This window comes from Solanum stenotomum, chromosome 5, assembly GCF_019186545.1.
Source record: "Solanum stenotomum isolate F172 chromosome 5, ASM1918654v1, whole genome shotgun sequence".
Classification (NCBI taxonomy): domain Eukaryota; kingdom Viridiplantae; phylum Streptophyta; class Magnoliopsida; order Solanales; family Solanaceae; genus Solanum; species Solanum stenotomum.
In genome coordinates this window covers 61,595,495-61,621,911 of record NC_064286.1, presented here as the reverse complement: position 1 = coordinate 61,621,911, position 26,417 = coordinate 61,595,495, and the positions used below count along the sequence as shown (strand labels likewise).

Here is a 26,417-nt window from a genome sequence, read left to right as displayed (position 1 = left end):
ATATAATTTTGGTGTCCGAAATAATTTTGTGTGCGTTTTGATTAATTCTAGAGATATCAGATAATTTTATTCATTAATATAAGTATTGAATTTTCTGGCATAGATATCAGGTAACATTATTCAGACTTTGATAGATGAAAATATTATGCAAAAGGAAAACTAAGAACACAACAATATAATTTAAATAGATTTATTTTTTATAAAAATAAAAAAATTAAGATAAAATTTTAGAAAGGAAATTGTTTAGTTTTTCTTCTCACCAATTGAAACATGTATTATTAATTGATTACGTAAAATTTTAATTTTGGTATTCTTATAATAATTAGTTAGATAATAATGTTCTTTTGGGAACGTTTGATAAAATTGAAATGATATAAAAAAGATTAATATGTTCATGCATAAGAATGACACACATAAATTTAGAGGTTGTTTAATTTTTATTTATAAAAAAATAGTTAGTTAGGTGTTAGGATCGTATTAGATAATCAGTCTTTAACTACTTTCAAAGAGAATAAGTTTTAGTCAAAATTTAAATTCTCTATCATTTTGAAGGGGAATAGATTAACTTAAAAAGAAAAAAGGAAGACACAAATTACATATAAAATATTCATATAGAAAGAAAAATTTGTATGCTCTCTTTATTATTTATTTTTTGTAGGTGGAGGAAGTCAATGGAGAGATGAAGAAAATAATACGAGTTAGCCGTGTAAATAAGAGCGGAGTGAATGAAATGAAAATTCGAATTTAGTGTCTAGTGTAATAAAAAAGTGTCATCAAATTTTATAAAGTGGTAGTCAGATCTATTACGTTGTATGGTGGGAGAGTGTTTGTAGTCAAGAACTTGCATGTCCAGAAGATGAGAATAGCGGAAAGGAGGATGTTGAGATGGATGTGTGGCATATTAGGAGAGAAAAGGTTAGAAATGAAGTTGTTCAGAATAAGGTGGGAGTGACCTCTATAATTGACAAGATGAGGGAGGCGAGACTAAGATGGTTCGGATATGTGAAGAGAAGATGCACAGACACCCCAGCGATAAAGTGTGAGAGATTGGCTATAGTGAGTATATTAGAAGAGGTAAAGACGAAATCGAAGAAGTCTTGGGGAGGTGAATTAGACAAACATGACATACTTGTAACTTATCGAGGACATAACTCTAGGTAGAAAGATATGAAGGTTGGAGATTAAGGTAAAATATTAGTAAGTAGTTGTACATTGTCTAACTCCCCTACAAGTATTGTTATAAATACTCTCTTAGAATTTTTAGATTTTAATACTATTTGTTGTTTCATTTACTTCCGTGATCGTATTGTTTACTTTTGTTATAGTGTTCTTTTCTTCATTGTTTTCCATATGGCTTCTTTTGCTACTATATTTGTTTTAATTAAAGAAAATTTTAAATGAAAAAATACACATTCTGTCTTCTCATAGTATCAATTTATGATACTAGGTCTTGCTAATCATATCTATGATTTCAATAATTTTCATTTCAGTATGTTTATCATTATATGAAATGAAATAAAAAAAAACTTATGTCTTTTATTTTGTACGTGTTAATTTTTCATTCATTGACATTGTAATTATATGTGTTGAATTGACAGGTAATAAAAGATAAAAATTAAGTAACACAGAGAATTTAAAAATCATGTTAGTTAGCTTTTTCAATAAAACCTAAACTCATTAAAAAGTAGGAAAAATTATGAAGATTAATAAGTATTTAAAGTTTAAACCATATTAAATGATATTACTATTGTTTAGGGAAATTCAAATTCGCATCTATTGTTTCGTCATATATTGTTTTTTTCCTAACTTGTATAATTCGCCTGATTAGTATGATTCACCGATTTGTATAAATTCGTTAATTTGTAGAATTTGATTTTGGATTGTACAAAATCAGAATTTTTTATATGCTGACCCTATCCATTTGTATACGATTAATGAATTCATAATGCATTGCCATGTTTATATATTGACAAATAAAATATACAAACAAAGTTCTGGAAAAAATTCTAAAATGTATAAATACAAAAAATTTATATATTTACCCTATTTGTATATTCGCAAGCGAAATATACAAACGGGTAGAAATATACAACCGCACTTCCATAGCAAATGGAACTATAACTATGAAACACAATTATCAAAACAATATTTATAGAGTTTTATTAAGTCTATGATGCTTACTATTTCTGAAAATTTCTCTTAAAATTATACCTCTACAAGTCCTGGGCTTAAAAGTTGGCCCAAAAAATATTGTCCTACACTGAATTAACCACACATATATTAGGCCTTCTAATGGGCTTTTCATCCAAAAGAAAATATTTTGATGAAGGAAAAATATGTTTCTTCTTTTGTGTCAATCTGAATTTAGAGGTGGATTAAAAAATTTTAGTATATAAGCGTACCCCTAAAAGAAGAAGGAAAATTTGTATTAAGAGTGAATTGATACCTTAGTCCTTTAGATAAATATCGCAAATACTCAATCAATTAAATTCTTGATTTTTCTTGTAGTATGGGTGAAATTAGATAATAATATACTAATTATAAAAAAAAATATACACCTAAAAAAATCTGTTTTATGTAAACATCACGAATTCACATGTTCCATTTTTAGCATTTAAATTCGTCCTTGTGTCTGATAATTACCGAGTTAAACTTCTTGACCCAACAAGGTAACTAATCATTCACAATAATGAACTTATCAGTAATTAAGTAGTGAATGACATTAATTTGGCAAGATGAAACATTTGTTTTGAATATAAATTGATTTTTCAAATTAGTAAGATTGACATAATTATTACTTATAATTATATGTTAAATATATCTAATATCTATTAGAATATTTTGCTTAAAACGACAAAATAAAAGTCAAAATGATTTTAAAAATATTTTGACTTTTATAAATACTTATTTTCCTATATATTTAATTGAAGAAGGTTGACCAATTAATTAAAAATATGAAGGTAAAAAATTGAGGGTCAAATAATTTATACAAAGGATCTAGACGTGGAAATGCACTAAATTACTTAAAACAAATAAAAAGGAATCCAAGATATTCTACTACTGCGTATGGCAACATAGTTATTGTACATGACTTTATTTTTACCAAATAATGTGGCTTTTTAACATTATAAATACACCTATGATATCAATATTCTACATCACATTTTCTTACTTCCTCAAAGTAAAGTTTAGTTGTGGAAAACAAAATGGAGCCTACCAACATTGAAAGGTTGCTAAAAACTCCAATTGAAGAAATGAAGTATCATGAGCTTCAACAATTCGAAGAGTTCCTGGATGCAGCAGTTGAGAAACTTGTTGAAGCTTTGGTGTTTTTCCATCTGAAATCCTTGGAAGTGATCTGACTCCTTCAGAGGATAAGTAAAATTATTCATCAAGTTTTGATGCTTGACCAACTAGGTCTTGCTAATCATATCTATGATTTCAATATTTTTCATTTCAGTGTGTTTATCATTATTTGAAATGAAATAAAAAAAATTATGTCTTTTAATCGGTATGTGATGATTTTTCATTCATTGACATTGTAATTATATGTGTTGAATTCACAAGTAATAAAAAATAATAACTAAATAACACAGAGAATTAAAAATCATGTAAGTTAGCTTTTTCAAGAAAACCTAAACTCATTTAAAAGTAAGAAAAATTGTGCAAAATAGCAAATATTTAAACCATATTAAATGATATAACTATTGTTTAGGGAAATTCTAATTCACATCTATAGTTTTGCCATATCTTGTTTTTAGCCTGATTTATATGATTCGCCAATTTGTATCAATTCAAAATTTGTAGAATTCGATTCTGGATTGTACAAATTCAGAATTTTGTATATGCTTACTCTATCTATTTGTATACGGTTTATGAATTCATAATGAATTACCCTGTTTGTATATTGACAAGTGAAATATATATACAAAGTTCTGAATTTTTTTTAAAAATATTAATACATAATTTTTATATACTTACTCTATTTGTATATTCATAAGCGAAATATACAAACTGGTAGAAATATACAGCCGCAACCTCCATGGCAAAAGGAACTATAGCTATGGAACGCAATTATCGAAACTATATTTATAGAGTTTTATTAAGTCTATTATGTTTACTATTTCTGAAAATTTCTCTTAAAAGTATACCTCTCCAGGTCCTGGGCCTAAAAGTTGGCCCAGAAAAATTTGTTTCACACTGAATTACCCACATATATATTGGGCCCTCTAATGAGCTTTTCATCCAAAAGAAAATATTTTGATGAATAAGTTTAAAATAGAGCAAACTACATCAATCTCACTAATCTTAATTATTAGGATTTTTGATAGTTTTTATATTACTATATATACCATTTTTGGCTTCGAGATACATGTATCATGGCCCATAAAATATATGTATCCATCAGAATAAAAAGAGCGAGATGCATAATTTAATACTTTTGAATTAAATATTGTAACTTATTGCCTTAATTAAAGGAGTAAATGATGGAAATTAACAAACAAAACAGATCTAAAGGATCTTTTTGTATCAACTATTAACGATTTTACTAAAAAATCTAAATCATAAACCTTAATAATTCTGAAATTATAAACTTTATCTTCTTCATCAATTCCTTCTTTTGAATCTTCAATTTTCGAAGTTTCGAGCAATAACAAAGTAACTTTTTTTTTTCTTCAGAAATTCGAATTTGGTTCTTTGAACTTCAAGCAGTAAATTTCGTACTTCTACCAATATTCAAATAACAGTGTATCTCAAATAAACACAATATACATAAAAACTAATGTTCATTCCCTGTTTCTACATCTACATAACTAATAAAGTAGATACATTAAACACAATGTATATATGTAGGTTAGATACATACAAAAATAGTTAGATACATTGCAATAACATAACAAATACGTATTATAATAAGATAATTGATAGAAGGTCAGATACACATGACAAGATTCAGACACATAACAAAACAAATTGTGTTAAATACATGTGTAAATCTCCGATAAGGCATAAATCTTCAATATATATATTAGATACATACATACTTAATCAAATACACTGATAGTAACTAGATACATATAATCGTATCTCGAATATGTGTCAAATACATCAATTGTGCTTTTTGACCTCTTATTTGCCTCCACCGTTCCAGGTGGTTTCTCCATTGAGTGATAAACAACTTGTACAGAACATTAATTGCAATTTTCTAGAGCTAAAGGTTAAAAGTTAAATTGAAAAGCAAAAAAATTGGGAATAAGAACTGAAAAGAAATTTAATAATGTTGCCAACAATAAATATATTTTTAGCAACAAGAAAGATAAATTGTTTCTAATTTATTTATGTTTAAAATTTATTATATTTCCGCACATGATATGGCAACAACATCAAGATGTTTGTCAACAAAAAAACTCTTCGTTAAAAAGTTTTACCATATAGCAACAACAAAATTAAGTTGTTGCCAAACATTAAAATTAGCCAATAATATTGTTGTTGTTGGCAAAAAGTTGTTGCTAATTCTATACTTTGTTGTAGGACGGAAGGATTTTTTTACCAACAAGAGGGATTCTTGTTTTGCCTTCCAAACCCAAAATCAATGGTTTTTACCATGTTTGTGTATTGGCAATTGAATAATACAAATTAAAGTTCCGAAAAATCCTAAAATATATAATATAGAATTTGTATATACGTATCATATTCATATATTCACAAGCGAAATATACATACTGATACAAATATGCAGCCGCAACCTACATAGCAAAAGGTACTATAGCTATGGAACACAATTATCGAAACTATAGCTATAGAGTTTTATTATGTTTGCTATTTCTGAAATTTTCTCTTAAATGTATACCTCTACAAGTATTGGGCCTAAAAGTTGGCGTAAAAACAAATTTGTTCCACACTAAATTACCCACATCTATATTTGGCTCTGAAATGGCATTTTCATCCAAAAGGAAATATTTTGATGAAGGGAAAATATGTTTCTTCCTTTGTGTCAATCTGAATTTAGAGGTGGATTAAAAAAATTTAGTATATAAGCGTACCCCTAAAAGAAGAAGGAAAATTTGTATTAAGAGTGAATTGATACCTTAGTCCTTTAGAAAAATATCGCAAACACTCAATCAATTAAATTCTTTAGCTTTATTGTAGTATGGTTGCAATTAGATAATAATATACTAATTATAAAAAAAGATATACACCTAAAAAAATCTGTTTTTATGTCAACATCACGAATTCACATGTTCCTTTTTAGCATTTAAATTTGTCCTTGTGTCTGATAATTAATGAGTTAAACTTCTTGACTCAACAAGGTAACTAATCATTCGCAATAATGAACTTATCAGAAATTAAGTAGTGAATGACATTAATTTGACAAGATGAAACATTTGTTTTGAATATAAATTGATTTTTCAAATTAGTAAGATTGACATAATTATTACTTATTATTATATGTTAAATATATCTAATATCTATTACAATATTTTGCTTAAAACGACAAAATAAAAGTCAAAATGATTTTAAAAATATTTTGACTTTTATAAATACTTATTTTCCTATATATTTTATTGAAGAAGGTTGACCAATTAATTAAAAATATGAAGGTAAAAAATTGAGGGTCAAATAATTTATACAAAGGATCTAGACGTGGAAATGCACTAAATTACTATACATAATTTTTTTCACAACATAAAACAAATAAAAAGGAATCCAAGATATTCTACACCGCGTATGGCAACATAATTATTGTACATGACTTCATTTTTACCAAATAATGTGGCTTTTTAACATTATAAATACACCTATGATATCAATATTCTACATCACATTTTCTTACTTCCTCAAAGTAAAGTTTAGTTGTGGAAAACAAAATGAAGCCTACCAACATTGAAAGGTTGCTAAAAACTCCAATTGAAGAAATGAAGTATCATGAGCTTCAACAATTCGAAGAGCTCCTGGATGCAGCAGTTGAGAAACTTGTTGAAGCTTTGGTGTTTTTCCATCTGAAATCCTTGGAAGTGATTTGACTCCTTCAGAGGATAAGTAAAATATCTATGATTTCAATATTTTTCATTTCTGTGTGTTTATCATTATTTGAAATGAAATAAAAATAATTATGTCTTTTAATTGGTATGTGATGATTTTTCATTCATTGGCATTGTAATTATATGTGTTGAATTCACAAGTAATAAAAAATAAAAATTAAATAACACAAAAATTAAAAATCATGTAAGTTAGCTTTTTCAAGAAAACCTAAACTCATTTAAAAGTAAGAAAAATTGTGTAGAATAGCAAATATTTAAACCATATTAAATGATATAACTATTGTTTAGGGAAATTCTAATTCGCATCTATAGTTTCGCCATATCTTGTTTTTAGCCTGATTTATATGATTCGCCAATTTGTATCAATTCAGAATTTGTAAAATTTGGTTCTAGATTGTACAAATTCAGAATTTTGTATATGCTTACTCTATCTATTTGTATACGATTTATGAATTCATAATGAATTACCTTGTTTGTATATTGACAAGTGAAAAATATAGCCACTGGCTTGATTCCCTCACTTCCTTGAAGTCGGTCGCTAANTAAAATTATACCTCTACAAGTCATGGGCTTAAAAGTTGGCCCAAAAAATTTTGTCCTACACTGAATTACCCACACATATATTAGGTCTTCTAATGGGCTTTTCATCCAAAAGAAAATATTTTGATAATATGTTTCTTCTTTTGTGTCAATCTGAATTTAGAGGTTGATTAAAAAAAAAATTAGTATATAAGCGTACCCCTAAAAGAAGAAGGAAAATTTGTATTAAGAGTGAATTGATACCTTAGTCCTTTAGATAAATATCGCAAATACTCAATCAATTAAATTCTTGATTTTTCTTGTAGTATGGGTGAAATTAGATAATAATATACTAATTATAAAAAAAAATATACACCTAAAAAAATCTGTTTTATGTAAACATCACGAATTCACATGTTCCATTTTTAGCATTTAAATTCGTCCTTGTGTCTGATAATTAATGAGTTAAACTTCTTGACTCAACAAGGTAACTAATCATTCACAATAATGAACTTATCAGTAATTAAGTAGTGAATGACATTAATTTGACAAGATGAAACATTTGTTTTGAATATAAATTGATTTTTCAAATTAGTAAGATTGACATAATTATTACTTATTATTATATGTTAAATATATCTAATATCTATTACAATATTTTGCTTAAAATGACAAAATAAAAGTCAAAATGATTTTAAAAATATTTTGACTTTTATAAATACTTATTTTCCTATATATTTTATTGAAGAAGGTTGACCAATTAATTAAAAATATGAAGGTAAAAAATTGAGGGTCAAATAATTTATACAAAGGATCTAGACGTGGAAATGCACTAAATTACTATACATAATTTTTTTCACAACATAAAACAAATAAAAAGGAATCCAAGATATTCTACACCGCGTATGGCAACATAATTATTGTACATGACTTCATTTTTACCAAATAATGTGGCTTTTTAACATTATAAATACACCTATGATATCAATATTCTACATCACATTTTCTTACTTCCTCAAAGTAAAGTTTAGTTGTGGAAAACAAAATGAAGCCTACCAACATTGAAAGGTTGCTAAAAACTCCAATTGAAGAAATGAAGTATCATGAGCTTCAACAATTCGAAGAGCTCCTGGATGCAGCAGTTGAGAAACTTGTTGAAGCTTTGGTGTTTTTCCATCTGAAATCCTTGGAAGTGATTTGACTCCTTCAGAGGATAAGTAAAATATCTATGATTTCAATATTTTTCATTTCTGTGTGTTTATCATTATTTGAAATGAAATAAAAATAATTATGTCTTTTAATTGGTATGTGATGATTTTTCATTCATTGGCATTGTAATTATATGTGTTGAATTCACAAGTAATAAAAAATAAAAATTAAATAACACAAAAATTAAAAATCATGTAAGTTAGCTTTTTCAAGAAAACCTAAACTCATTTAAAAGTAAGAAAAATTGTGTAGAATAGCAAATATTTAAACCATATTAAATGATATAACTATTGTTTAGGGAAATTCTAATTCGCATCTATAGTTTCGCCATATCTTGTTTTTAGCCTGATTTATATGATTCGCCAATTTGTATCAATTCAGAATTTGTAAAATTTGGTTCTAGATTGTACAAATTCAGAATTTTGTATATGCTTACTCTATCTATTTGTATACGATTTATGAATTCATAATGAATTACCTTGTTTGTATATTGACAAGTGAAAAATATAGCCACTGGCTTGATTCCCTCACTTCCTTGAAGTCGGTCGCTAATCGGTTGTAAGCTGAGACTTATGTCGTAAATAAATAGATACATTTGTTCATTTGTGTTACCTTTACAGTGGGGGTGGAGTCCCATCCAAGCATATCCTCATATCCTATTTTCAGTCTTTTAAAGCTGCTTTCGAGCCAGTGTAAGATGCATTGAGTTCCTCGCCACTTCCAGTTGCAGTGCCAATTGCTAATCACTCTCCCAAAGGATGTCCTTGGTGTTGTGTTGGCAAGAATCTCTTCGGAAAAAGAAGCACTTTCTAGATCTAAGTATACAAAGTTCTGAAAAATTTTGAAATATATAAATACATAATTTTTATATAATTACCCTATTTGTATATTTACAAGCGAAATATATAAACTGGTAGAAATATACAGCCACAACCTTCATAGCAAAATGAACTATAGTTATGAAATGCAATTATTGAAACTATATTTGTAGAGTTTTATTAAGTCAATTATGTTTACTATTTCTGAAAATTTCCCTTAAAAGTATACAGGTCCTGGGCCTAAAAGTTGGCCCAGAAAAATCTGTTTCACACTGACTTACCCACATATATATTGGGCCCTCTGATGGGCTTTTCATCGAAAAGGAAATATTTTGATGAATAAGTTTAAAATATCTCATTATCATAGGAGTTGGGCTTCCAACCATATGGGAATGCTTGGTGGGATTTTTTGTAAATGTATCGCCGTCCAAAAAAAATAAAGGGAAAATTAGCAAATTAGTCAAACTTCTTAACATAATTATCAAAAACATCTACACTTTAAAATAATTATTGAAAATGTCAATATGTCAATATTTTAGCAAATAAAATGTATCCTAATATAATTGATTTTCTTTCCTTTTATTTCTCAAATCAATCCCCACATTCAACTAATTTTACTCCCCTATACGTGAAAAAGAAGAAAAAAAACTCTCATTACCCACTTTCCCCTCTTTCTAGGTTTTTACCCCAAATTCTTCCTTTCTCTCTCTAGAGTTTTTCACCATCGTTCTCTCCTTTTCTTGTGAAAAATCACCTCTTCTACTTTCCTTCAATTTGTTCAAGAAATCTCACAATTCCTTCAAAATATTTTTCACCCACGGATAAAGGTAAATACATTGTCACCAAGTATCTTTTGATTTCCAAAATTGGGTGCTGAATATTTCGAAAAATTTGTTGAAGACTAAGTTGAGGAAGAACAATTTCCTATTAGTTTGTTTTGTATTTATAGTTTTTTTTAGAATTTTGTATCCTTTCTCAATTAATATTCAAATCTGTATGTATGCTATTAATATTTGTATTCATTCAAAATCTCATGTTGCATAGTTTATGAATCTTGTATTTGTTCCTAAATTGAATTTATCACAAAGGTATGTCAACTAGATATGTATTTAATTTATAAGAAGAACAACTTCCTATTGGTTTGTTTATATAAATTTTTTTTAGAATTTTGTATCCTTTCTCGATTTGTATTCAAAATCGTATGTAAACTATTAATATTTGTATTCATTCAAAAATCATGTTGCATAGTTTATAAATATGGTATTGTTCCTAAATTGTATTCATTCTAAAGGTATGCCAACTAGTTATGTATTTTATTTAAGAATGATTGCAACAAATATTCACTTATTCCTTTTCAGTTTTATATTTCATTCTCACTTTTTCACCATATTGTTTTTTGTATTTTATATATTATTATACAAAATACTACATAAAAACTAGAATGAATACAAACACAAATAAAATACATATTGAAATGAATACGACTTAAGAAAGGATACAAGATTGTGAAGAAAAAAATAAATACACAGTGAAAAAATACATGAATACAAATACGTTTTTCAAAGAACTATAGATTCATTTGGCATAACTACTGGAATGAATACAAATTAATAAAAAAAATACAAGTTTCATTATACAAAATACAACGTGAAAACTATAATGAATACTAATAATATACATATTGGAATGAATACGATTTTAAAAAGGTTACAAAATTCTGGAAAACAAAAATACATTATGAAAAAGGCACACATTTGAGTTTTCTTTAAAAATGTAACTGATGAGAAAATTAAGTGATATTTACTTTTTTTTTTGAAATATTTTCTCCCTTGATTTTCTCCCTTATGTTATTAAATAATTGTATTCTTTCAAATTAAAAAAATTAAGAAATACATAAATCAGATATATAACAAACTAAAATATTGACACTTTTAATAAATATTAAAAATATGGCTAAGGAATCCTATTAAATGCTAAAATATTGACATTTTGAAAATTTTCCCAAAAATAAAAACAACGAAAATGGTTGCATTTATGTGAATTGTGATGTATATTGTTATTAAAATAATGTATAATTATGTACATATAATGTAAAATTATGTGTCAGAGATGTATATATTGTTATATAATATTTATATATTTAAACTGTTCATCTTCCTTAATGAGCTGATTTTCCCCTAAATTAATCAACTCAAATCTCCTCTAAATAATCCCAAAATTTAGATACGAGCCCCTCTCGATATTTCAAGTCTTTCGATATATTATTCACTCGATGCGATTCACATTTGTAGTAGGTCAAATTTTTACATTTTGAGCTTCGAAGCTATTCAACGGCAAATTATAATGGACATTAGCTCAAATCTTCCTCTAAACAACTCAAATTTTTTATATGAGCTCTTCTCGATATTTCAATTCACGTAAATTAAATTTTATGGTCCCACCTTAAACTCGTATATATCCCATGTATGATCTATTTGGTGTATACATCGCATGTCCCCTTATGTAGTTTGAACTTTCCCGGTATACATGGAAAAAAATTCAAAAAGTTAGTATTAGGGGGTTGAATTCAATATTGCCAAAAGTGATAAAGCAAAATGAGTTGAAAGAAAGAAAAAAAATATGAAACCTATTTTAAAATTAAATGATTAGTATCAAAATGGGCCATATATAAATGATACTAGAAAATATATCTATCAAAAAGTTAAAAACATGAGCTTATTAATTAGACCCTAGAATGAATATTAGATATCAGATAAAAAAATCAAAAAGGATTATTAATCTAAATATTTGATGATTACTATATATATATATATATACACACAAAGAAATGAAGGATGAATAATTGAATACTTGTAACTATCTCAAAAAATTAAAATGAAATAGTACAGAGAAGATATAGTCAAATGGGAATAGTGTTGCCCTTGAAAAAATGAACTTGTTGCCTTATTGGTCCATCAATAATTATAGAATATAGTTGTTGAAGAAAAAGAATTTATGACAAAGATATTCAGCAAGAAGATCCACATTCCTTTGAAAAAATCTACCTAATAAGATAATGGATCAATTTCAACTTTCAATGATATACATTTATTTTAAAAATTTTAATTTATTTTTTTTCAAACCAAACAAAAAAAAAATCATGTATATAAATTTTTATTGCTTAACTTTGATTAAATAATATGTATTTTTCACTTTTATTTATTAATTTTAAGAAATATCTTATTCAGATAGGTAATATTAATTCTATGAGGTCGTTTGGTATGAGAAATAAGATAAACAAAGTAATCTTATGGATATGATATTACATATTCAATCATAATAATATAAATAATAAAATAAATAACTCAAGGACTAACTGATACTCTTAACTAAATATAAAATAAAATAATTTTACATTTTATCTCGAAATTGTTATATGATCCGATGTACCAAACCACCCCTATAAGTCAGAAAACTAGCCTCCACATATTTTCCTCCTTGTCCATTGTAGTATCATTTCCAAGTCCTTTTGTATGTACGTCTATGTGACTAATGAGTTGAATGAACACTTGTTGATTAGAGCCATTTGAAAACAGGTAGAATTAATAATTAGTCTCATTAATGGGTGTGTCCAATGATGATATCTGAATTCTGGGATTCGTTTATTAAATACTTATATGCAAAATTATTGATCTAATTTATACGTAAAGCAAATTTAAGATTTAAAATTTATAAGTTTCTATAATAATAACTAATATATAATAATAACTGAATTTACAATGAAGTTTTTATAAATATTTGATATATTTTAATATGAATACTGCATTTTAAAAATAAACTTATTGAGTTCACATAAACATCAGGTAACACTCTAGATCCGTTTAATATACATTATAATTTTCTGTCAACAAAAATTCATTCAAACCCCATAATGCATGCTCCTTTAGCTCCTTCCTATCATGCAATGAGATAGTCAAAATTCCTGCATTATTAATTAAAAGTACATATCAAGTTCGGAAAATTTCTCGATAGAAAGTATGTTTATCCTTTGATAGATTTTTACTTGACGTGAATTTAAATTAGTTTAGTATAGGTCGAGTCGGTGGTGTCCAATCTCAAGTGGGATTTTTATCCTTTTGGGGGAAAAAAGCTCAGTAAAAGTTAATAGATTCTGAAAGTCACCTGGATGCAACATGTGCAAGTATTGATAGGGACTGATGAATACCAAGTAATTTACACCAATGACAAACAGCAGGTTTGGACCCTCAAATACAATTATTGTACTTTCTTTTTAGTGGAAAAGAACAGTATCTTTACCATCATAGGTTTACTAGATTTAATTATATTTTGTCATTTATCATTTTTCTAATGAAAAGGTAGGTTTAAAGCACTAGATCCTTTTTGGAGTTTTCTTTAATTTGGGGAATATGGACCATTTAGTATAAGATATGTAGAAGCATAAAGAGGTTGATGATATATAATATGGTGGTGAAAAAAGAAAGTGATTGACGATATATAACATGGTGACTGATAGTGGTGAGTTACGATAGTAATAACTGATTATAGTAAGTAATTGATAATGATGATGGTTTGTAAGTTGTGACTTGTGACTGAAGATGACTATTGTTGTTGGCATGTATAATGGTGAATTACAATTACAGTACTTATAATAGTGAATGGAGGCGATAACAATGAATAAATGAAATATTATGTTAGTAGCAAAGCAAAGTGTTTGCTTTTGTACTCAAGAGTCATGATTACATATTTACTACCACATCAAACATAGTGGTTGTTTTAGTTTGTAAGTTGTGATTGAAGATGACGATTGTTGTTGACACGTATAATGGTGGATTATAATTATAATAGTTATAATAGTGAACGAAGGCGATAACTATGAATAAATGAAATATTATGTTAGTAGCAAAGCAAAGTGTTAGCTTTTGTACTCTTACACATAGTGGTTGTTTTATTAAAAGAAAAAAAAAACTATAAAAGGGGTGAGATGAAATGATTTAACTCTCTTCAGTCTTAATTAGTTCCTGTTGACCATATATATTATTTATTTACTTCTGAAATATTTTTTGTTTTTATTTAAAAATCAGTGTTTTTTGTCTTTAGATTTTCAAATTTCATTAGAGTTTGAATTTAATCTTGAAGGAAATAAAATATTTCAAAAAGGGGTAAATTTTTAAGTAGAAGGTTTATCAGAAATAATTTCTTTATCTCGCACAAAGTAGGAGTAAGATTTATGTACACTTCATTCTTCCCAAACTCTACTAGTGGAATCACACTCAATATGTTATTGTAACAAGGAGTTTTTTTTTTGTGTAAGTCGAACCGATAAATTTATAAAAACTACTATATAATTTAACAAAACAAAATATGTTTTTCTCCTTTAATCCAAAGTGTAATCCTCTTTCTTCAAATTGTTTTAAATTTCAATAGTAATACTAATAAGATTTAAATTTTATGAATTCAGGGGCATTGATGATTTGACGAGTTGATGTCATTCTCATCTTCTTCAGTTTATTGATCTCCAACCGCCTATTTAAGATTATGTACTTGGTAAAACTTAACTCAATACCTTACTTACAATACGAACGGATCATAATCATGAACCATTCGTGCTTGTACTTCCAAAGGTACTCCTTTCCTTCAAGAAGATTCACAACTACTCGAAAGTTTAGGATCCGCCTCTGAGAATTTTTTATAATATACTTATCACAAAAAATATGATCAAACACAACTCTAATGTGAAAATTTCACATAAAGTAATTTTTTGTTTTTGTTTATTTACATAGCCAAACACCTCATGAAACAAAATATCAAAAATCAAAACAAAATTGGAATTGAACAATACACTTGATTTTGATTCTTGAAATGAAAATATGACAAAGAAATTGAAGAATATAATACAAAGATTCCTTGGTGGATACAAGAGTTAAATAGTTTTTAATTACAAAGAGAGTGAAAAAGAGAAAAAAAGAAAATAGAACAATTTCTCCCTCTTCTTCATTCAACCACCTATACACATTAATTCATCCCAAGCCTGAAAATTACAACATACACAATTGATTATAATCATGATCTTCCACCTCGATTAATTTTACGAGATATTTATTATTTTCTATCAACACAAATAGCACTTAATAACTTCATCCACGAAAACTTGGATCAATAAAAAAAAAAACTTACCTAAAATTTCATGACAAGTATGACGAAATACCAAATATTATTGAGTTTATGAAATTAAATCATTTTACAAGCTTGGTGAAATGAAAAACTACAAAGAGGAATTCACATGTATTTACGAAAGACTTTTTCGTACAGGGTAAAGGAACCAATAAGGGTTGTGGTAGAGCGATAAGTACTCATTGATCCTTAACCAAGAGGTCTTGGGTTCGAGCCCCCTTAGGTACGAAGTCACCTTTGTTAGGAAGCGTTTTACCGTATAGGGTAAGGATGTTGCATTTTCACTTTGTTTTCCGAGATTCATCTTAGATTTGGTTTGAAAATCGTGTATTTATTGTTATGATAAATCAATGTATCAAAATGTGAATGTGAAATCTTATTTCGACGCATTTTATAAATTAGTCGAGATGTGTGTAAATTAATCGGAAAAATTACCGTTACATTTCACTTCGTTGAGATGGGCTTCTCCAGAACCCAGTACCATAAAACTTTTCCCACATTTCCTTCTCCAGCTCCAAAGCATCCTTATCGGTAGCTAGGTTTCCGGCGCCGCCGACCACCGCAATCGGACTAGAAATCTGGTAAGCATGAAGCTCCATTTCATCACAGCTACAATGTCCACTTCCCGATGCCGGCAAAAGCCCCTTTTTCATCAACCGATTCCGGCGATTTTTCCTCAAAGCCTTTCTACAAAGTCCGGCAGGAACCTTATACACCGCTAGAACCAACAAATTCGCAATCCCGCAAGGACAACAACACGCCACCGCCGCACATTCCGCCGTCGTACCGCCGGCAACCTCCGCTAATCGCGCTCTCCGAACAACGCTCCCATCGCTGCTGTTGCCGCGGACGCCGCCGCACGACGACGTAGATGAATCCTGACTCGATAATAGCGGCTGCCGTTTATGCAGAGACAGTAATGGAGGCGAAGGTATGATTATTGGTCTCGTCATGCCCAATTTCAATTGTTTTTAATTTTAATTTTTTTCGAAAAAATTCGATTTCATAAGGATGATGATATTTTCGGAGTGGGGGAAGAAGATTTATTAGATCTTCAAAATGGGAAAAATTACCCCTCTCCGAAAATGGCTGGAGAATTTTTTTTAATGTCAATTATAAATTTTTTTTGGATGAATTTGTTGGTTCGATGTACTATTTTTGGTTTATAAAAAAAAATTATTTGATCCAAGAAAATATATTAATGGTGGTTTTGAAGGGGTGAAAATATAGTGGAAAAGAGAAAAATAAGGTTTGTCGTATAAGGGTGCGGGGAAATAGGGAACAAAAGGAATAGAAAAAGGGGTGTCTGAGTCAACTTATACGTATCTCGAAGAGTTTTATGGAATATAGATTACCTTCATCAGTAGGGGTGTTCACGGTTTGGTTTGGATCGGTTATTGATCAAAATCAAAACCAAACCAATTTAATCGGTTTCAAAATTATCAAAATCAAACCAAACCAAATATAATATACATTTATCGGTTTGGTTGTTTTCGACGTTGGTTTGATTTGGTTCAGTTATTCGGTTATTAATCATACATAAAAATAAAAGAAATAATTCATTCAAAACGTGAAAAAAGTGACAGCAATCCATTCAAACAAAAAAATAATTAGAATGACTGGCATTATAAAATTTTCGATCATTGAATTTACTAAATAAAACTTCAAAATTCACTATTTTGGCAGAAAAGGAAGAGACAATATGACAATTTCAGTCCCACAAAGAATTTCCATAGACACTCATATACATGAAACTAATAAGAAAAGTGTTCTCACATTGGACATTTTTTCTTTCATAAGTAAATTATAAATAAATTTTGATGAAACATATATAAAATCTTTAAAATTGTTTATGAATATCAATATATTATGTATGCATAGTAATAAAATTTATGTAGTGCTCACCACAAATTGCTCACCCGAAAGGCAGAGGTTGTGGCAGAGGTTGTAGCGGCTGTGGGTTATCTTGGGGTTTCAATTTTATTTTTTTTATGTATATAACTTGTTGGTTCGGTTCGGTTCGGTTCGGTTATTTCTTCAATTTTTTTCGAGCAAAACCATAACCAAACCAAATACTATCGGTTCTTAACAATCTAAAACCAAACCAAACCAAAACCCAAATTAAATTGGTTCATTTAATCGGTTTGGTTTGTTTTTTCGGTTTGAATCGGTTTTTATCCAAACCATGAACACCCCTATTCATCAGTATAGATATTACGTGTGATTTGAAGTTGAAAAAATATAATTTGAATTTCTTAAGTTGTATTTTTTAATAAATATAATAATTTCATAAAATGTTGGGATATCTTAAAACACGGCATCAATAAATTACATGACTCTATGTTTGCTTTATAAATGAATAGTTATGATTTATATGTCATTACAAACTTTCAAAATTCATGTATAACTTTAGAAAAATCTCAATAATAATCGTAACTAGCTAATCTTTGATATAATGAGCACGAAGAGTTTTTTTACGTCGTGCATGAATATATATTTTTTTTATAAAAATTATAATAATGGATCTTCTTTTAATAAAATAAAAATTTATGGATCAAGTTTGTTCTGTATTTTGCGATATGGTAAATTAATAGTCATAGTTAGTTCAACCTCGACTTACATATATACTTATGATAAAGAATTATGACATCGATTTTTTAAGAAATGTCACAATTATATATTTTAACGCTTTATACATGTAAAATTATCTGAAGTTTTAATAATATAGCAAGTGTAGGAAACCTCACTTGATATTGATGATGTAAATACTCTTGTTAGCACTATGCATATAATGTCTTAATAATCTTATACAATAATAGTATTAACATCAAAAAAATTTAATTTCAATATGATAACTCGATATTTCTCGTATATTTTTCGAGGCAAGCGTTATTTTGTTTTTAATAGAAAATGGTGGTTGGGGACCCTTGAGGTTAGGGCCTAGGGGACAATGGTACGTGCTAGGGAGTTAATAGAGGAAGCACAAGTGTATAATTTGGAGATTACACAATACTTAATAACCAATATAGCTTATATAGGGGGACATAACATCGTGAACTAAAATTTAAATTTTGGTTAACCAAAGTTTGAGGTTAGATATAAGGTGGTGCATAATTTGGTACAACATATATAGAATCAATGAATAATTCAAATTAAAATTTTTAATACTAACTATTTTGATATTTAATATGATATTTTGTTGGAGTCATATTCTCGTGTCTTTGATGAATCTAGATGAAATAATATGACTATGATGAAAAATTAGATTATAACTCTTTGCCTTATTTTTTCAGAATTGCTGATTTGTCCAACACAAAAATCATATATATTTCCTCTAGCTCACACTTCCTAGAAAAATAACATTTTGTTTTGGTTTCCATCCTATGGTTAGAGCCTGCAATGGAGCCCCGATTCAATTTGAGTCCTGACGCTTTCAATAGAATTTTCTCCACACCCGGGACTCAAATTCAAAATCAATCTCTAGTTAAGGGTGTAGCAATCTCACCACTGCTCCACAACTCATATTGGTAGAAAAATAAAGTTGAATCGAATAAAACGAAAACGAAAGGAGAGAAAAATGAGCCATATCTAATTTAATTAGATATGGTATTAGTATGATAATTAGTTTACGAAACCAAAGACCATAAAATATCGAATCAATTATATCTAAAAATCATATCATAGTTCCCGTAGTTAAATATGATTAATAGAATATCCATCTTAATTAACCATAATGTATTAAAGTTTTTCAAAAGATAATTATTGACGGAATTTTCAATATAATAATTAATAACATAGTATTGCTATGCTTGACCTTTAACTAGAGGACACATAATCCTTATCTGGTCATTTATAAAAAAAATTTTAAAAAAATAGTACATAAGTTGGTGAATGTTCACAATAGTTCATTATTATTAATTTCATATCATTTTGCAAGGGATACTTTATTCATAGACCTTCAAAATTTTGAATATATCTTGTACTTCTTTTTCTATTTTTGTTTTGCTAGTATTGAAATTTAAATTAAGATCTAAGCCAAAAAAATAAATTAAATTATGATGTCATTTTTTCTCTAAGTATTCCTCTTATTTTCTTGTGATTTTTGAATTTAACGAGAATAAAACGGTTCAATTTTCACATAATTCAAAAATATTTTTAACCTCAAATCAATGTAATGGCCCATTCTTGTTAGTATTTCTTTTTGGTATTTGGGTACCCAAAAAAGTTACTTTAACAAATTCACACAGACGACTGGAAAAACAAAAGAGAACTGATAATTAATTGAAGTAATAGAAAGTAATTATCCACAACTAGTTTTAGGTATATATATATATATATTTTAATTTTAAAAGGGAAGTTACACGGGGCAATATCAGGAATTCGAACTCGAAATCACTGATCAGGATAGAAAAATCTCAACAATTTCACCAACACCCCACATTGGTTGTTGTATCCATCTTTATAAAAATGAACAATGATTTTTTTTGTTAAATGACTTGCTTCCCTCGTTTCCCTAAAATAACTTCTTCTTTTTTTTAAATTAAAAATAAAAATAAAATAGGACCATGAGCAAAGGACTTTCTAATTCAAATAAATTAAAAATAAAATACGAACATCTGAAATATATAAAATAATTACCTAGTAATATGGATTAGTTTTTAATTAGTGGATTCCATTCTTCAAACAAATGTGATTTAGTATTCCTATAATTAGTTGCCACACCAACCACTTGCAAATATAAGTAGCTGACTCTTTTTCTCTCTTCTACTTTTACCTAACAACCCTTAATTATTTTTTCTTATTTTTAGATAGTTTTACCCTCTTGGAAAAATATAATTCAGAATGGTATATAAATTTTTGAAAAAAAAAATCAAATTTCTTAAAATGAGAAAAACTATTCTTTTTTATTGAATTAAATAGCCTTAATTAAATTTTCTTATGTTTTAGATAATTTTACCCTCTTGAAAAATCATGTGTTTTAAACTATTTAATTTAATAAAAAGTGTATTTAATTTCCATAATACCATTTATCTCTTTACTAATTAGAGTAATAAAGATATTTTTTTCGAGTATCGCCTCTGTTTGGGAGCATTTCACCCTTCACTGTAGGACTTTCAGGTGCGGGATTTAGTTGGCTCCAATATGGATACTAGACACCGAATAAAAAATAAATTATTTTTTCAAAAAAGTAAAAGATGATTATGATTTATTTTTTTTAAAGTATTTAAATTTAAAAATATCTTTGGATGTACTATATTTTCGTTTAAAACACAAGATTTTTCTAGGATAAAACTAAATTTTAGGTGATAAAAATAGATTCAAAATCCATAAAATGTCTATTTATTGTTTGGTGTTACAAAACAAAAAAGTCAAATACCACAGAAATATGTGCTGATGGCATTCGATAGAAACTGCAAAACAATTTTAAAAAACTATATATAAATAAATAAATTAAAAAAAATAAAAACAGTTGACAATTCATTTTCCCATTTCCAAATAAATTTTTCCCTTTAAATACAACAACTTAACTGTTCCATTGTTCTCTATCTTCTTATTATAATTCCATGAACTTCTTACATATTATTATCAATAAAATGTTTTTATTTATAGTTTTCCAAGAAAATTTCCTTAATTTTTTCCCTTAAAATATCCAAAAAATTTAAAATTGTATAATTTTTTTTTGCAAGAGGAAAATGGAGAATTCATTGGGATGTGCATTTGTGGCTGTTTTTGCAGTTTCTGGAAGTGTTGTTCTCCTTGCTATGAAAGTGCATCAACATCTTCTTTCTGATTTCATCAACAAATTGGAAACTCAAATTGGTAATTTTACTCTTTCTCTCTTTCGGAAATTGTTCTGTTTTATCATCTGTTATAATTTGGATCGATTTATAACTTTACTTTTCGTAAAAAGTTTCATCGGTCGATTTAAAACGTTACCTTTTGCAAAAAAAAAGTCTCATATTTGATCTTATTGTTGAAGTTTAAATGCGGAATTAGAGAAGCAAAAGGGTTTATCCAATTATTTGAATCTTTCTTTATTGAAAAATCGGATTGTGTATATAATGTCAAAACTTATTTCCTTATGAGTATATATTATATATGTTAAAAATTTTTGGTGAAAATTTTGATATTTTTTTTTATTATATATTTAATAGTGTTCAAGCGTAAAATAAGAAGATTTTAGTACGTGTCAAGATTAAACCCAAAGTATAATGGAGGACAAAATTCTCAATTTTATTGGAAGTTGTTAAGTTTTCTTTTTTCTTATTTGGTTTTGTAATTCAAAAAATAAAATAAAAAAGTCTTTATTATCTATCCCTCTTTTATATAACCGCCCTTAACCGCTAGAACCATAGTCCCTATTTTATCAGTTTTTATGAAATATATAATAATAATAATAATAATAATAATAATAATAATAATATATTAAGTGTAATTGTATAAGTGAGGTTTTAAGAAAAATAAAGTATACACAAAATTGTTTCTGGTAGATCCTTCACTTAATAAAACATATAATACTACATTATGCAATTTTATAAGTGGAGTATAAGAAGGGTTTGTGTACACTGTTTTACCCTTATATATCTTGAAAAAGTAGAGAGACTATTTCTGATAGATTATCGACTCAAATAAATCATATTATAAATTTTCTGAAATATGAGACTTTTTGCAACCTCTGACTAATATGAATGACTATTCATGTTAATTTCTCTAATAATTTATTTGATGTTTTTTTTTTTTTAATTTGTATGACCAGATAAAAATCAAGCAAAGAAGAAGGTTATGTTTTCCAATAAAGTTGTGGAATTGGGGTCTCAAAACAAAAATAAATTTAATGATGAGAGTTTGGAATCTATGCCTTTGAATTGGCAAGTTCTTTACAAAGGAATTCTCAATAATAAAAACCTTAGAGGTTATAAATAACTATTAATAAAATTTATTTATTAGTTTATATATATTTGTTTATTGTAATGGTGATTTTTGTATTTACATTTTGCAAAAGGAAATGACACGTTGTGACTTTAGTAATTTTTTTTGTTTTTATTTGTGTAAACATATTTGGTTTAATATATATAGATTTGGGGAATGAAAGGAATTATTTTGTTTTGTCTATTACTCCCTTTGCCGTTCACAATTTGTATTTATCTCCATTTCAATTTTCGTGTCTTATTATAATTTTTTATTTATTTAGTTAAAAACTGTTTTTTTTTTTTTAGTAACTCTTTAATTGTAACTTTTCATATTGCATGTTTACGACCATAAATTAAAAGACATTTTGTACTTTTTATATGTATGTCTTTTGTTTAAGAATATAAGATTCAAAAGTTTTCATTCTTCTTTACTTTCTTAAGCTTCGTATCGAAAAAAAAAAGCATGATAAATAAATTGAAACGAAGAGAATATTATTTTACATTAAGATAATCCTTATGATGAGATATATGAGAATAAATTTGATAGAGGTAGATTCATGATCTCTAATTTATGGGTTTAAAACCTATAATTGTTTTTCCTTGTTCAATTTTAAACCGATTTTCATACATATTAAATAATTTTAAAAAACAAACATATGATTTAAATTTAAATTATTAAATTTTGTCGAATCCGTAACTATAACTCCACCCCCTCACAAAGGTGAATATCCATTGATTTGAATGGTGAAACTCATTAAAGTATTATACTTTTCCAATAAAAGATGATGTAATAAGTCTTATTATGACGGAATCCATCGTCGGCAAAAGTTTGAAAATATATTGGATTTATATTTTGAAGATATTTGGCCGTTTGTGTATGATTTTTTTTCTTTTTTTTTATAAAAATATAAAATAATGTTTGGTTATAAATTGAACTGCTTTTTAGAATTTTTTTTAAAAAAACTGAAGATGAATTGCAATTTTTAAAAAACGATAAAGTAAAGTTTTTCCACATACAAAACTGTTACTTGTTTTTTTATAATTAAGATAAATGCATGTCCAAATCGAGACGGATTCTTAATTTAAAATTTCATAAGTTAAATATTCAATGTTTTTAATATTAAACTTGCAATACTTTAACACTATATCGGTTATTGTCTATCGTTTATTGCAATTTTAATGAATTTTTATATATAAATATAGGCTCAACGTTGAAAATATTGAGTTTCGATAATCCCGATATCAATATGTTGCGTTCGTTCAAACGTAATTTCAACTCGCAAATGGATAATAGGCGTGGGTTTAATTCTTATTGTTCCCTTCATCTTCCCAAACTTGATCCATATAATTGCAATATGGCGAATAGAAAGTAACAAAATGAATTTTTTGACTCAAATTTGCAATAAAATGTTTTGTATTATAATTGCTACAACAACATGATGATTCATATTTTTTATGAATTCATAATCGTACGAAGAAATTCATTTTTGCAAATTATAAATCTAGATTATAGAATAATCTATGATTAATAACACGATTTCAAGCTCGACTGAACTGAAACAAACGAAATCACAAAAATCAAATCCAGATCCGTCAAAACAAAAACCAAATCACTGTAATTTTTCCGTTCTAAGCTTAAAAAAAAAAGTATACATCCAACATACTTGTATTGATCTACGAACCGATCTGCCGGAATTGCGCGTCGCCGCCGTGGAAGAAAAAAAAAAGTTCTTCATCGACTCTGCTACCGGTCCAGATCGGTCGGTTCATAGTGGCACCGCGGCGGTTTTAGGAGGTGAAATAGAAGATTGGTTGAAGAGCGAGGTAGAGGAAGATGAAGCAACAGCTGGATGTTGCTAAGAACACCAATCCGTAGATAGTTCGAAACGCCATGGAAGAAGATTCTGGATTTGATGAGAGAGATATTGAGATTTAGATCTGGAGAGAGTAGTTGTGAAGGAGTGGAGTGGGGAAGTTCAATTTTAAATAGAGGTTGAAAAAGTTTCCTGATTTGAAATTTTGAATGAAAAAAAGCACTAAAAATAGGGAAATTGGATAAGGCTATGGTAGCTATAAGTTTATAACAATAATTTGGAAAAAGAAAAAAGAAAACCTTTCGTATTTGGTGTCAGATATTCATATAAAATTCCTATCATTTAAAATCAAAAATCCCCTTTCGATACATCACTCATCTTTTGCTAATCCGTTCCTATCTATACATCCCTCCTCTAATCTCCTTCTCTGATACATTCTTCCTCTATCTAATACATCTTTTCCATCTCGATTATATTTATCTCCTTTTTAATACATTCCTTCCTATGTATTTGAATGCGCTATACCTTGGGATACATCCCTCCCTTACGTGATTTATTCAAAATTCATAAATTAAAAAAAAAAATTGAAACTCAAAAAATAGTAGAAAAATACTATAATTAACTCTTAAAACTATGAGATTTATGTATTCATGACCCATTTTTGAAGATGATACTATGTTACTTTATTTAAAAAAAATTGAGTATGTATTTAAAAAAATAATTTGATGCATTAAATTTCTACTATATACGAATAAATTAATGAAAAAATTTCAATGCAGCCAATAATAATTACTCTATCTAATAATAATTGTCTATTATTGACTTGACATAAAAATTAAGAAGCAATAAATAATCACATTAATTTATCAAATCATGTTTATTAAATATAAGTCATCTAAATATTAAAAATGAATGGTATATAATAGCAATAAAAAAATTAATAGCAGAATTTAGAAAAAATAAAGTGAAAATTCTTATAATCATTTGGAGCGACTTTACACGTGTCAATCTAAGATGACTCACGGATTTAGTGGCCGAGAGAATTGGATATTTACTTTGTTTTGGCTGTACTTTCTTTTTCGCCTTTTGCTTTAACGGTGTCGTTTGATAGATTTTATTAATAAAAATAATATATGCGTTAATTTTGTGTATTAGTAAAATTTAATTTTTATTATATATTAAAGTGTATATTACTAATATATTATAAAATTTTAGAATTATTAATATATATATTATTTATACAATATAATAATTTATATAAATCTTATCAATATACTTTATTTAACATTATTTTTATGTATCTACTAAACGGAACAATTCATAAAATAAATAGACGTAAATAATACTCCGTTTAGTTGCTGAGTCTCCACGCCACATTTATGACTCCAACGTCATTTTCTTATAGTACGGTAGATATTTATGTGACTATAAATCATTTTATTGAACGAAAAATAAATATTTTAAAAAATTAAATTATTAATTAATATAAAAATATGTCATTCTCAAGACTCACTAAAAAAATAATAATCATAAATCATATAAATTGATACGAAGCTACGAAAGGAACATAATTCCTCCGAGGGATAGCAAGCGGTGCGAATTTAAGGTCATGCATGATAGAGTCAATGTGATATGTGAAACATGTTAAATTAAGTATGATATTTAAGAAATGATGTTTCAAAAAAATTATAAAAAGTAAATTATATTATTTATATATATGCTATAAATTATTTCACGATGAATAAAATAAAAAAATAGAGTTAAATTATTATTTTTTTTGTTTCAATTTATGTGATATTTTTTGTTTTTTGAGAGTTAAATAATTTTAGTTTGACTAAGAATTTTTGCATATAAAATATTCAAATTTTTAAAAATAAAATTTATATATTTGTAAACTACGTAAAAAGTACTATACACACAATAATTGACAAT

General features: G+C 27.2%; 2 protein-coding genes and 1 non-coding gene across 3 annotated transcripts in view; 2 read left to right on the top strand and 1 right to left on the bottom strand.

The window, feature by feature from the left end:
* The first annotated feature begins 338 nt into the window (after positions 1-338).
* LOC125866468 (U6 spliceosomal RNA) lies at positions 339-440 on the top strand. The gene has a single exon (XR_007446523.1). It is a non-coding gene; the product is annotated as a U6 spliceosomal RNA (small nuclear RNA).
* Positions 441-15,384: 14,944 nt separating this feature from the next.
* LOC125865178 (uncharacterized) lies at positions 15,385-16,863 on the bottom strand. The gene is made up of 2 exons (XM_049545367.1): positions 16,196-16,863; positions 15,385-15,617 (listed from the first exon to the last, which is right to left on the bottom strand). The coding sequence occupies exon 1, from the start codon at positions 16,711-16,713 to the stop codon at positions 16,198-16,200; it is 516 nt and encodes a 171-aa protein (XP_049401324.1). The 5' UTR covers positions 16,714-16,863; the 3' UTR covers positions 15,385-15,617; positions 16,196-16,197.
* Positions 16,864-23,311: 6,448 nt separating this feature from the next.
* The window catches only part of LOC125864940 (tropinone reductase 1), a 116,426-nt gene continuing 113,320 nt past the window's right edge, over positions 23,312-26,417 (top strand). Inside the window, exon 1 of the mRNA XM_049545075.1 lies at positions 23,312-23,320. The gene's annotated coding sequence lies outside the window, so the exon portion shown is untranslated. The remainder of the gene's footprint in view (positions 23,321-26,417) is intronic.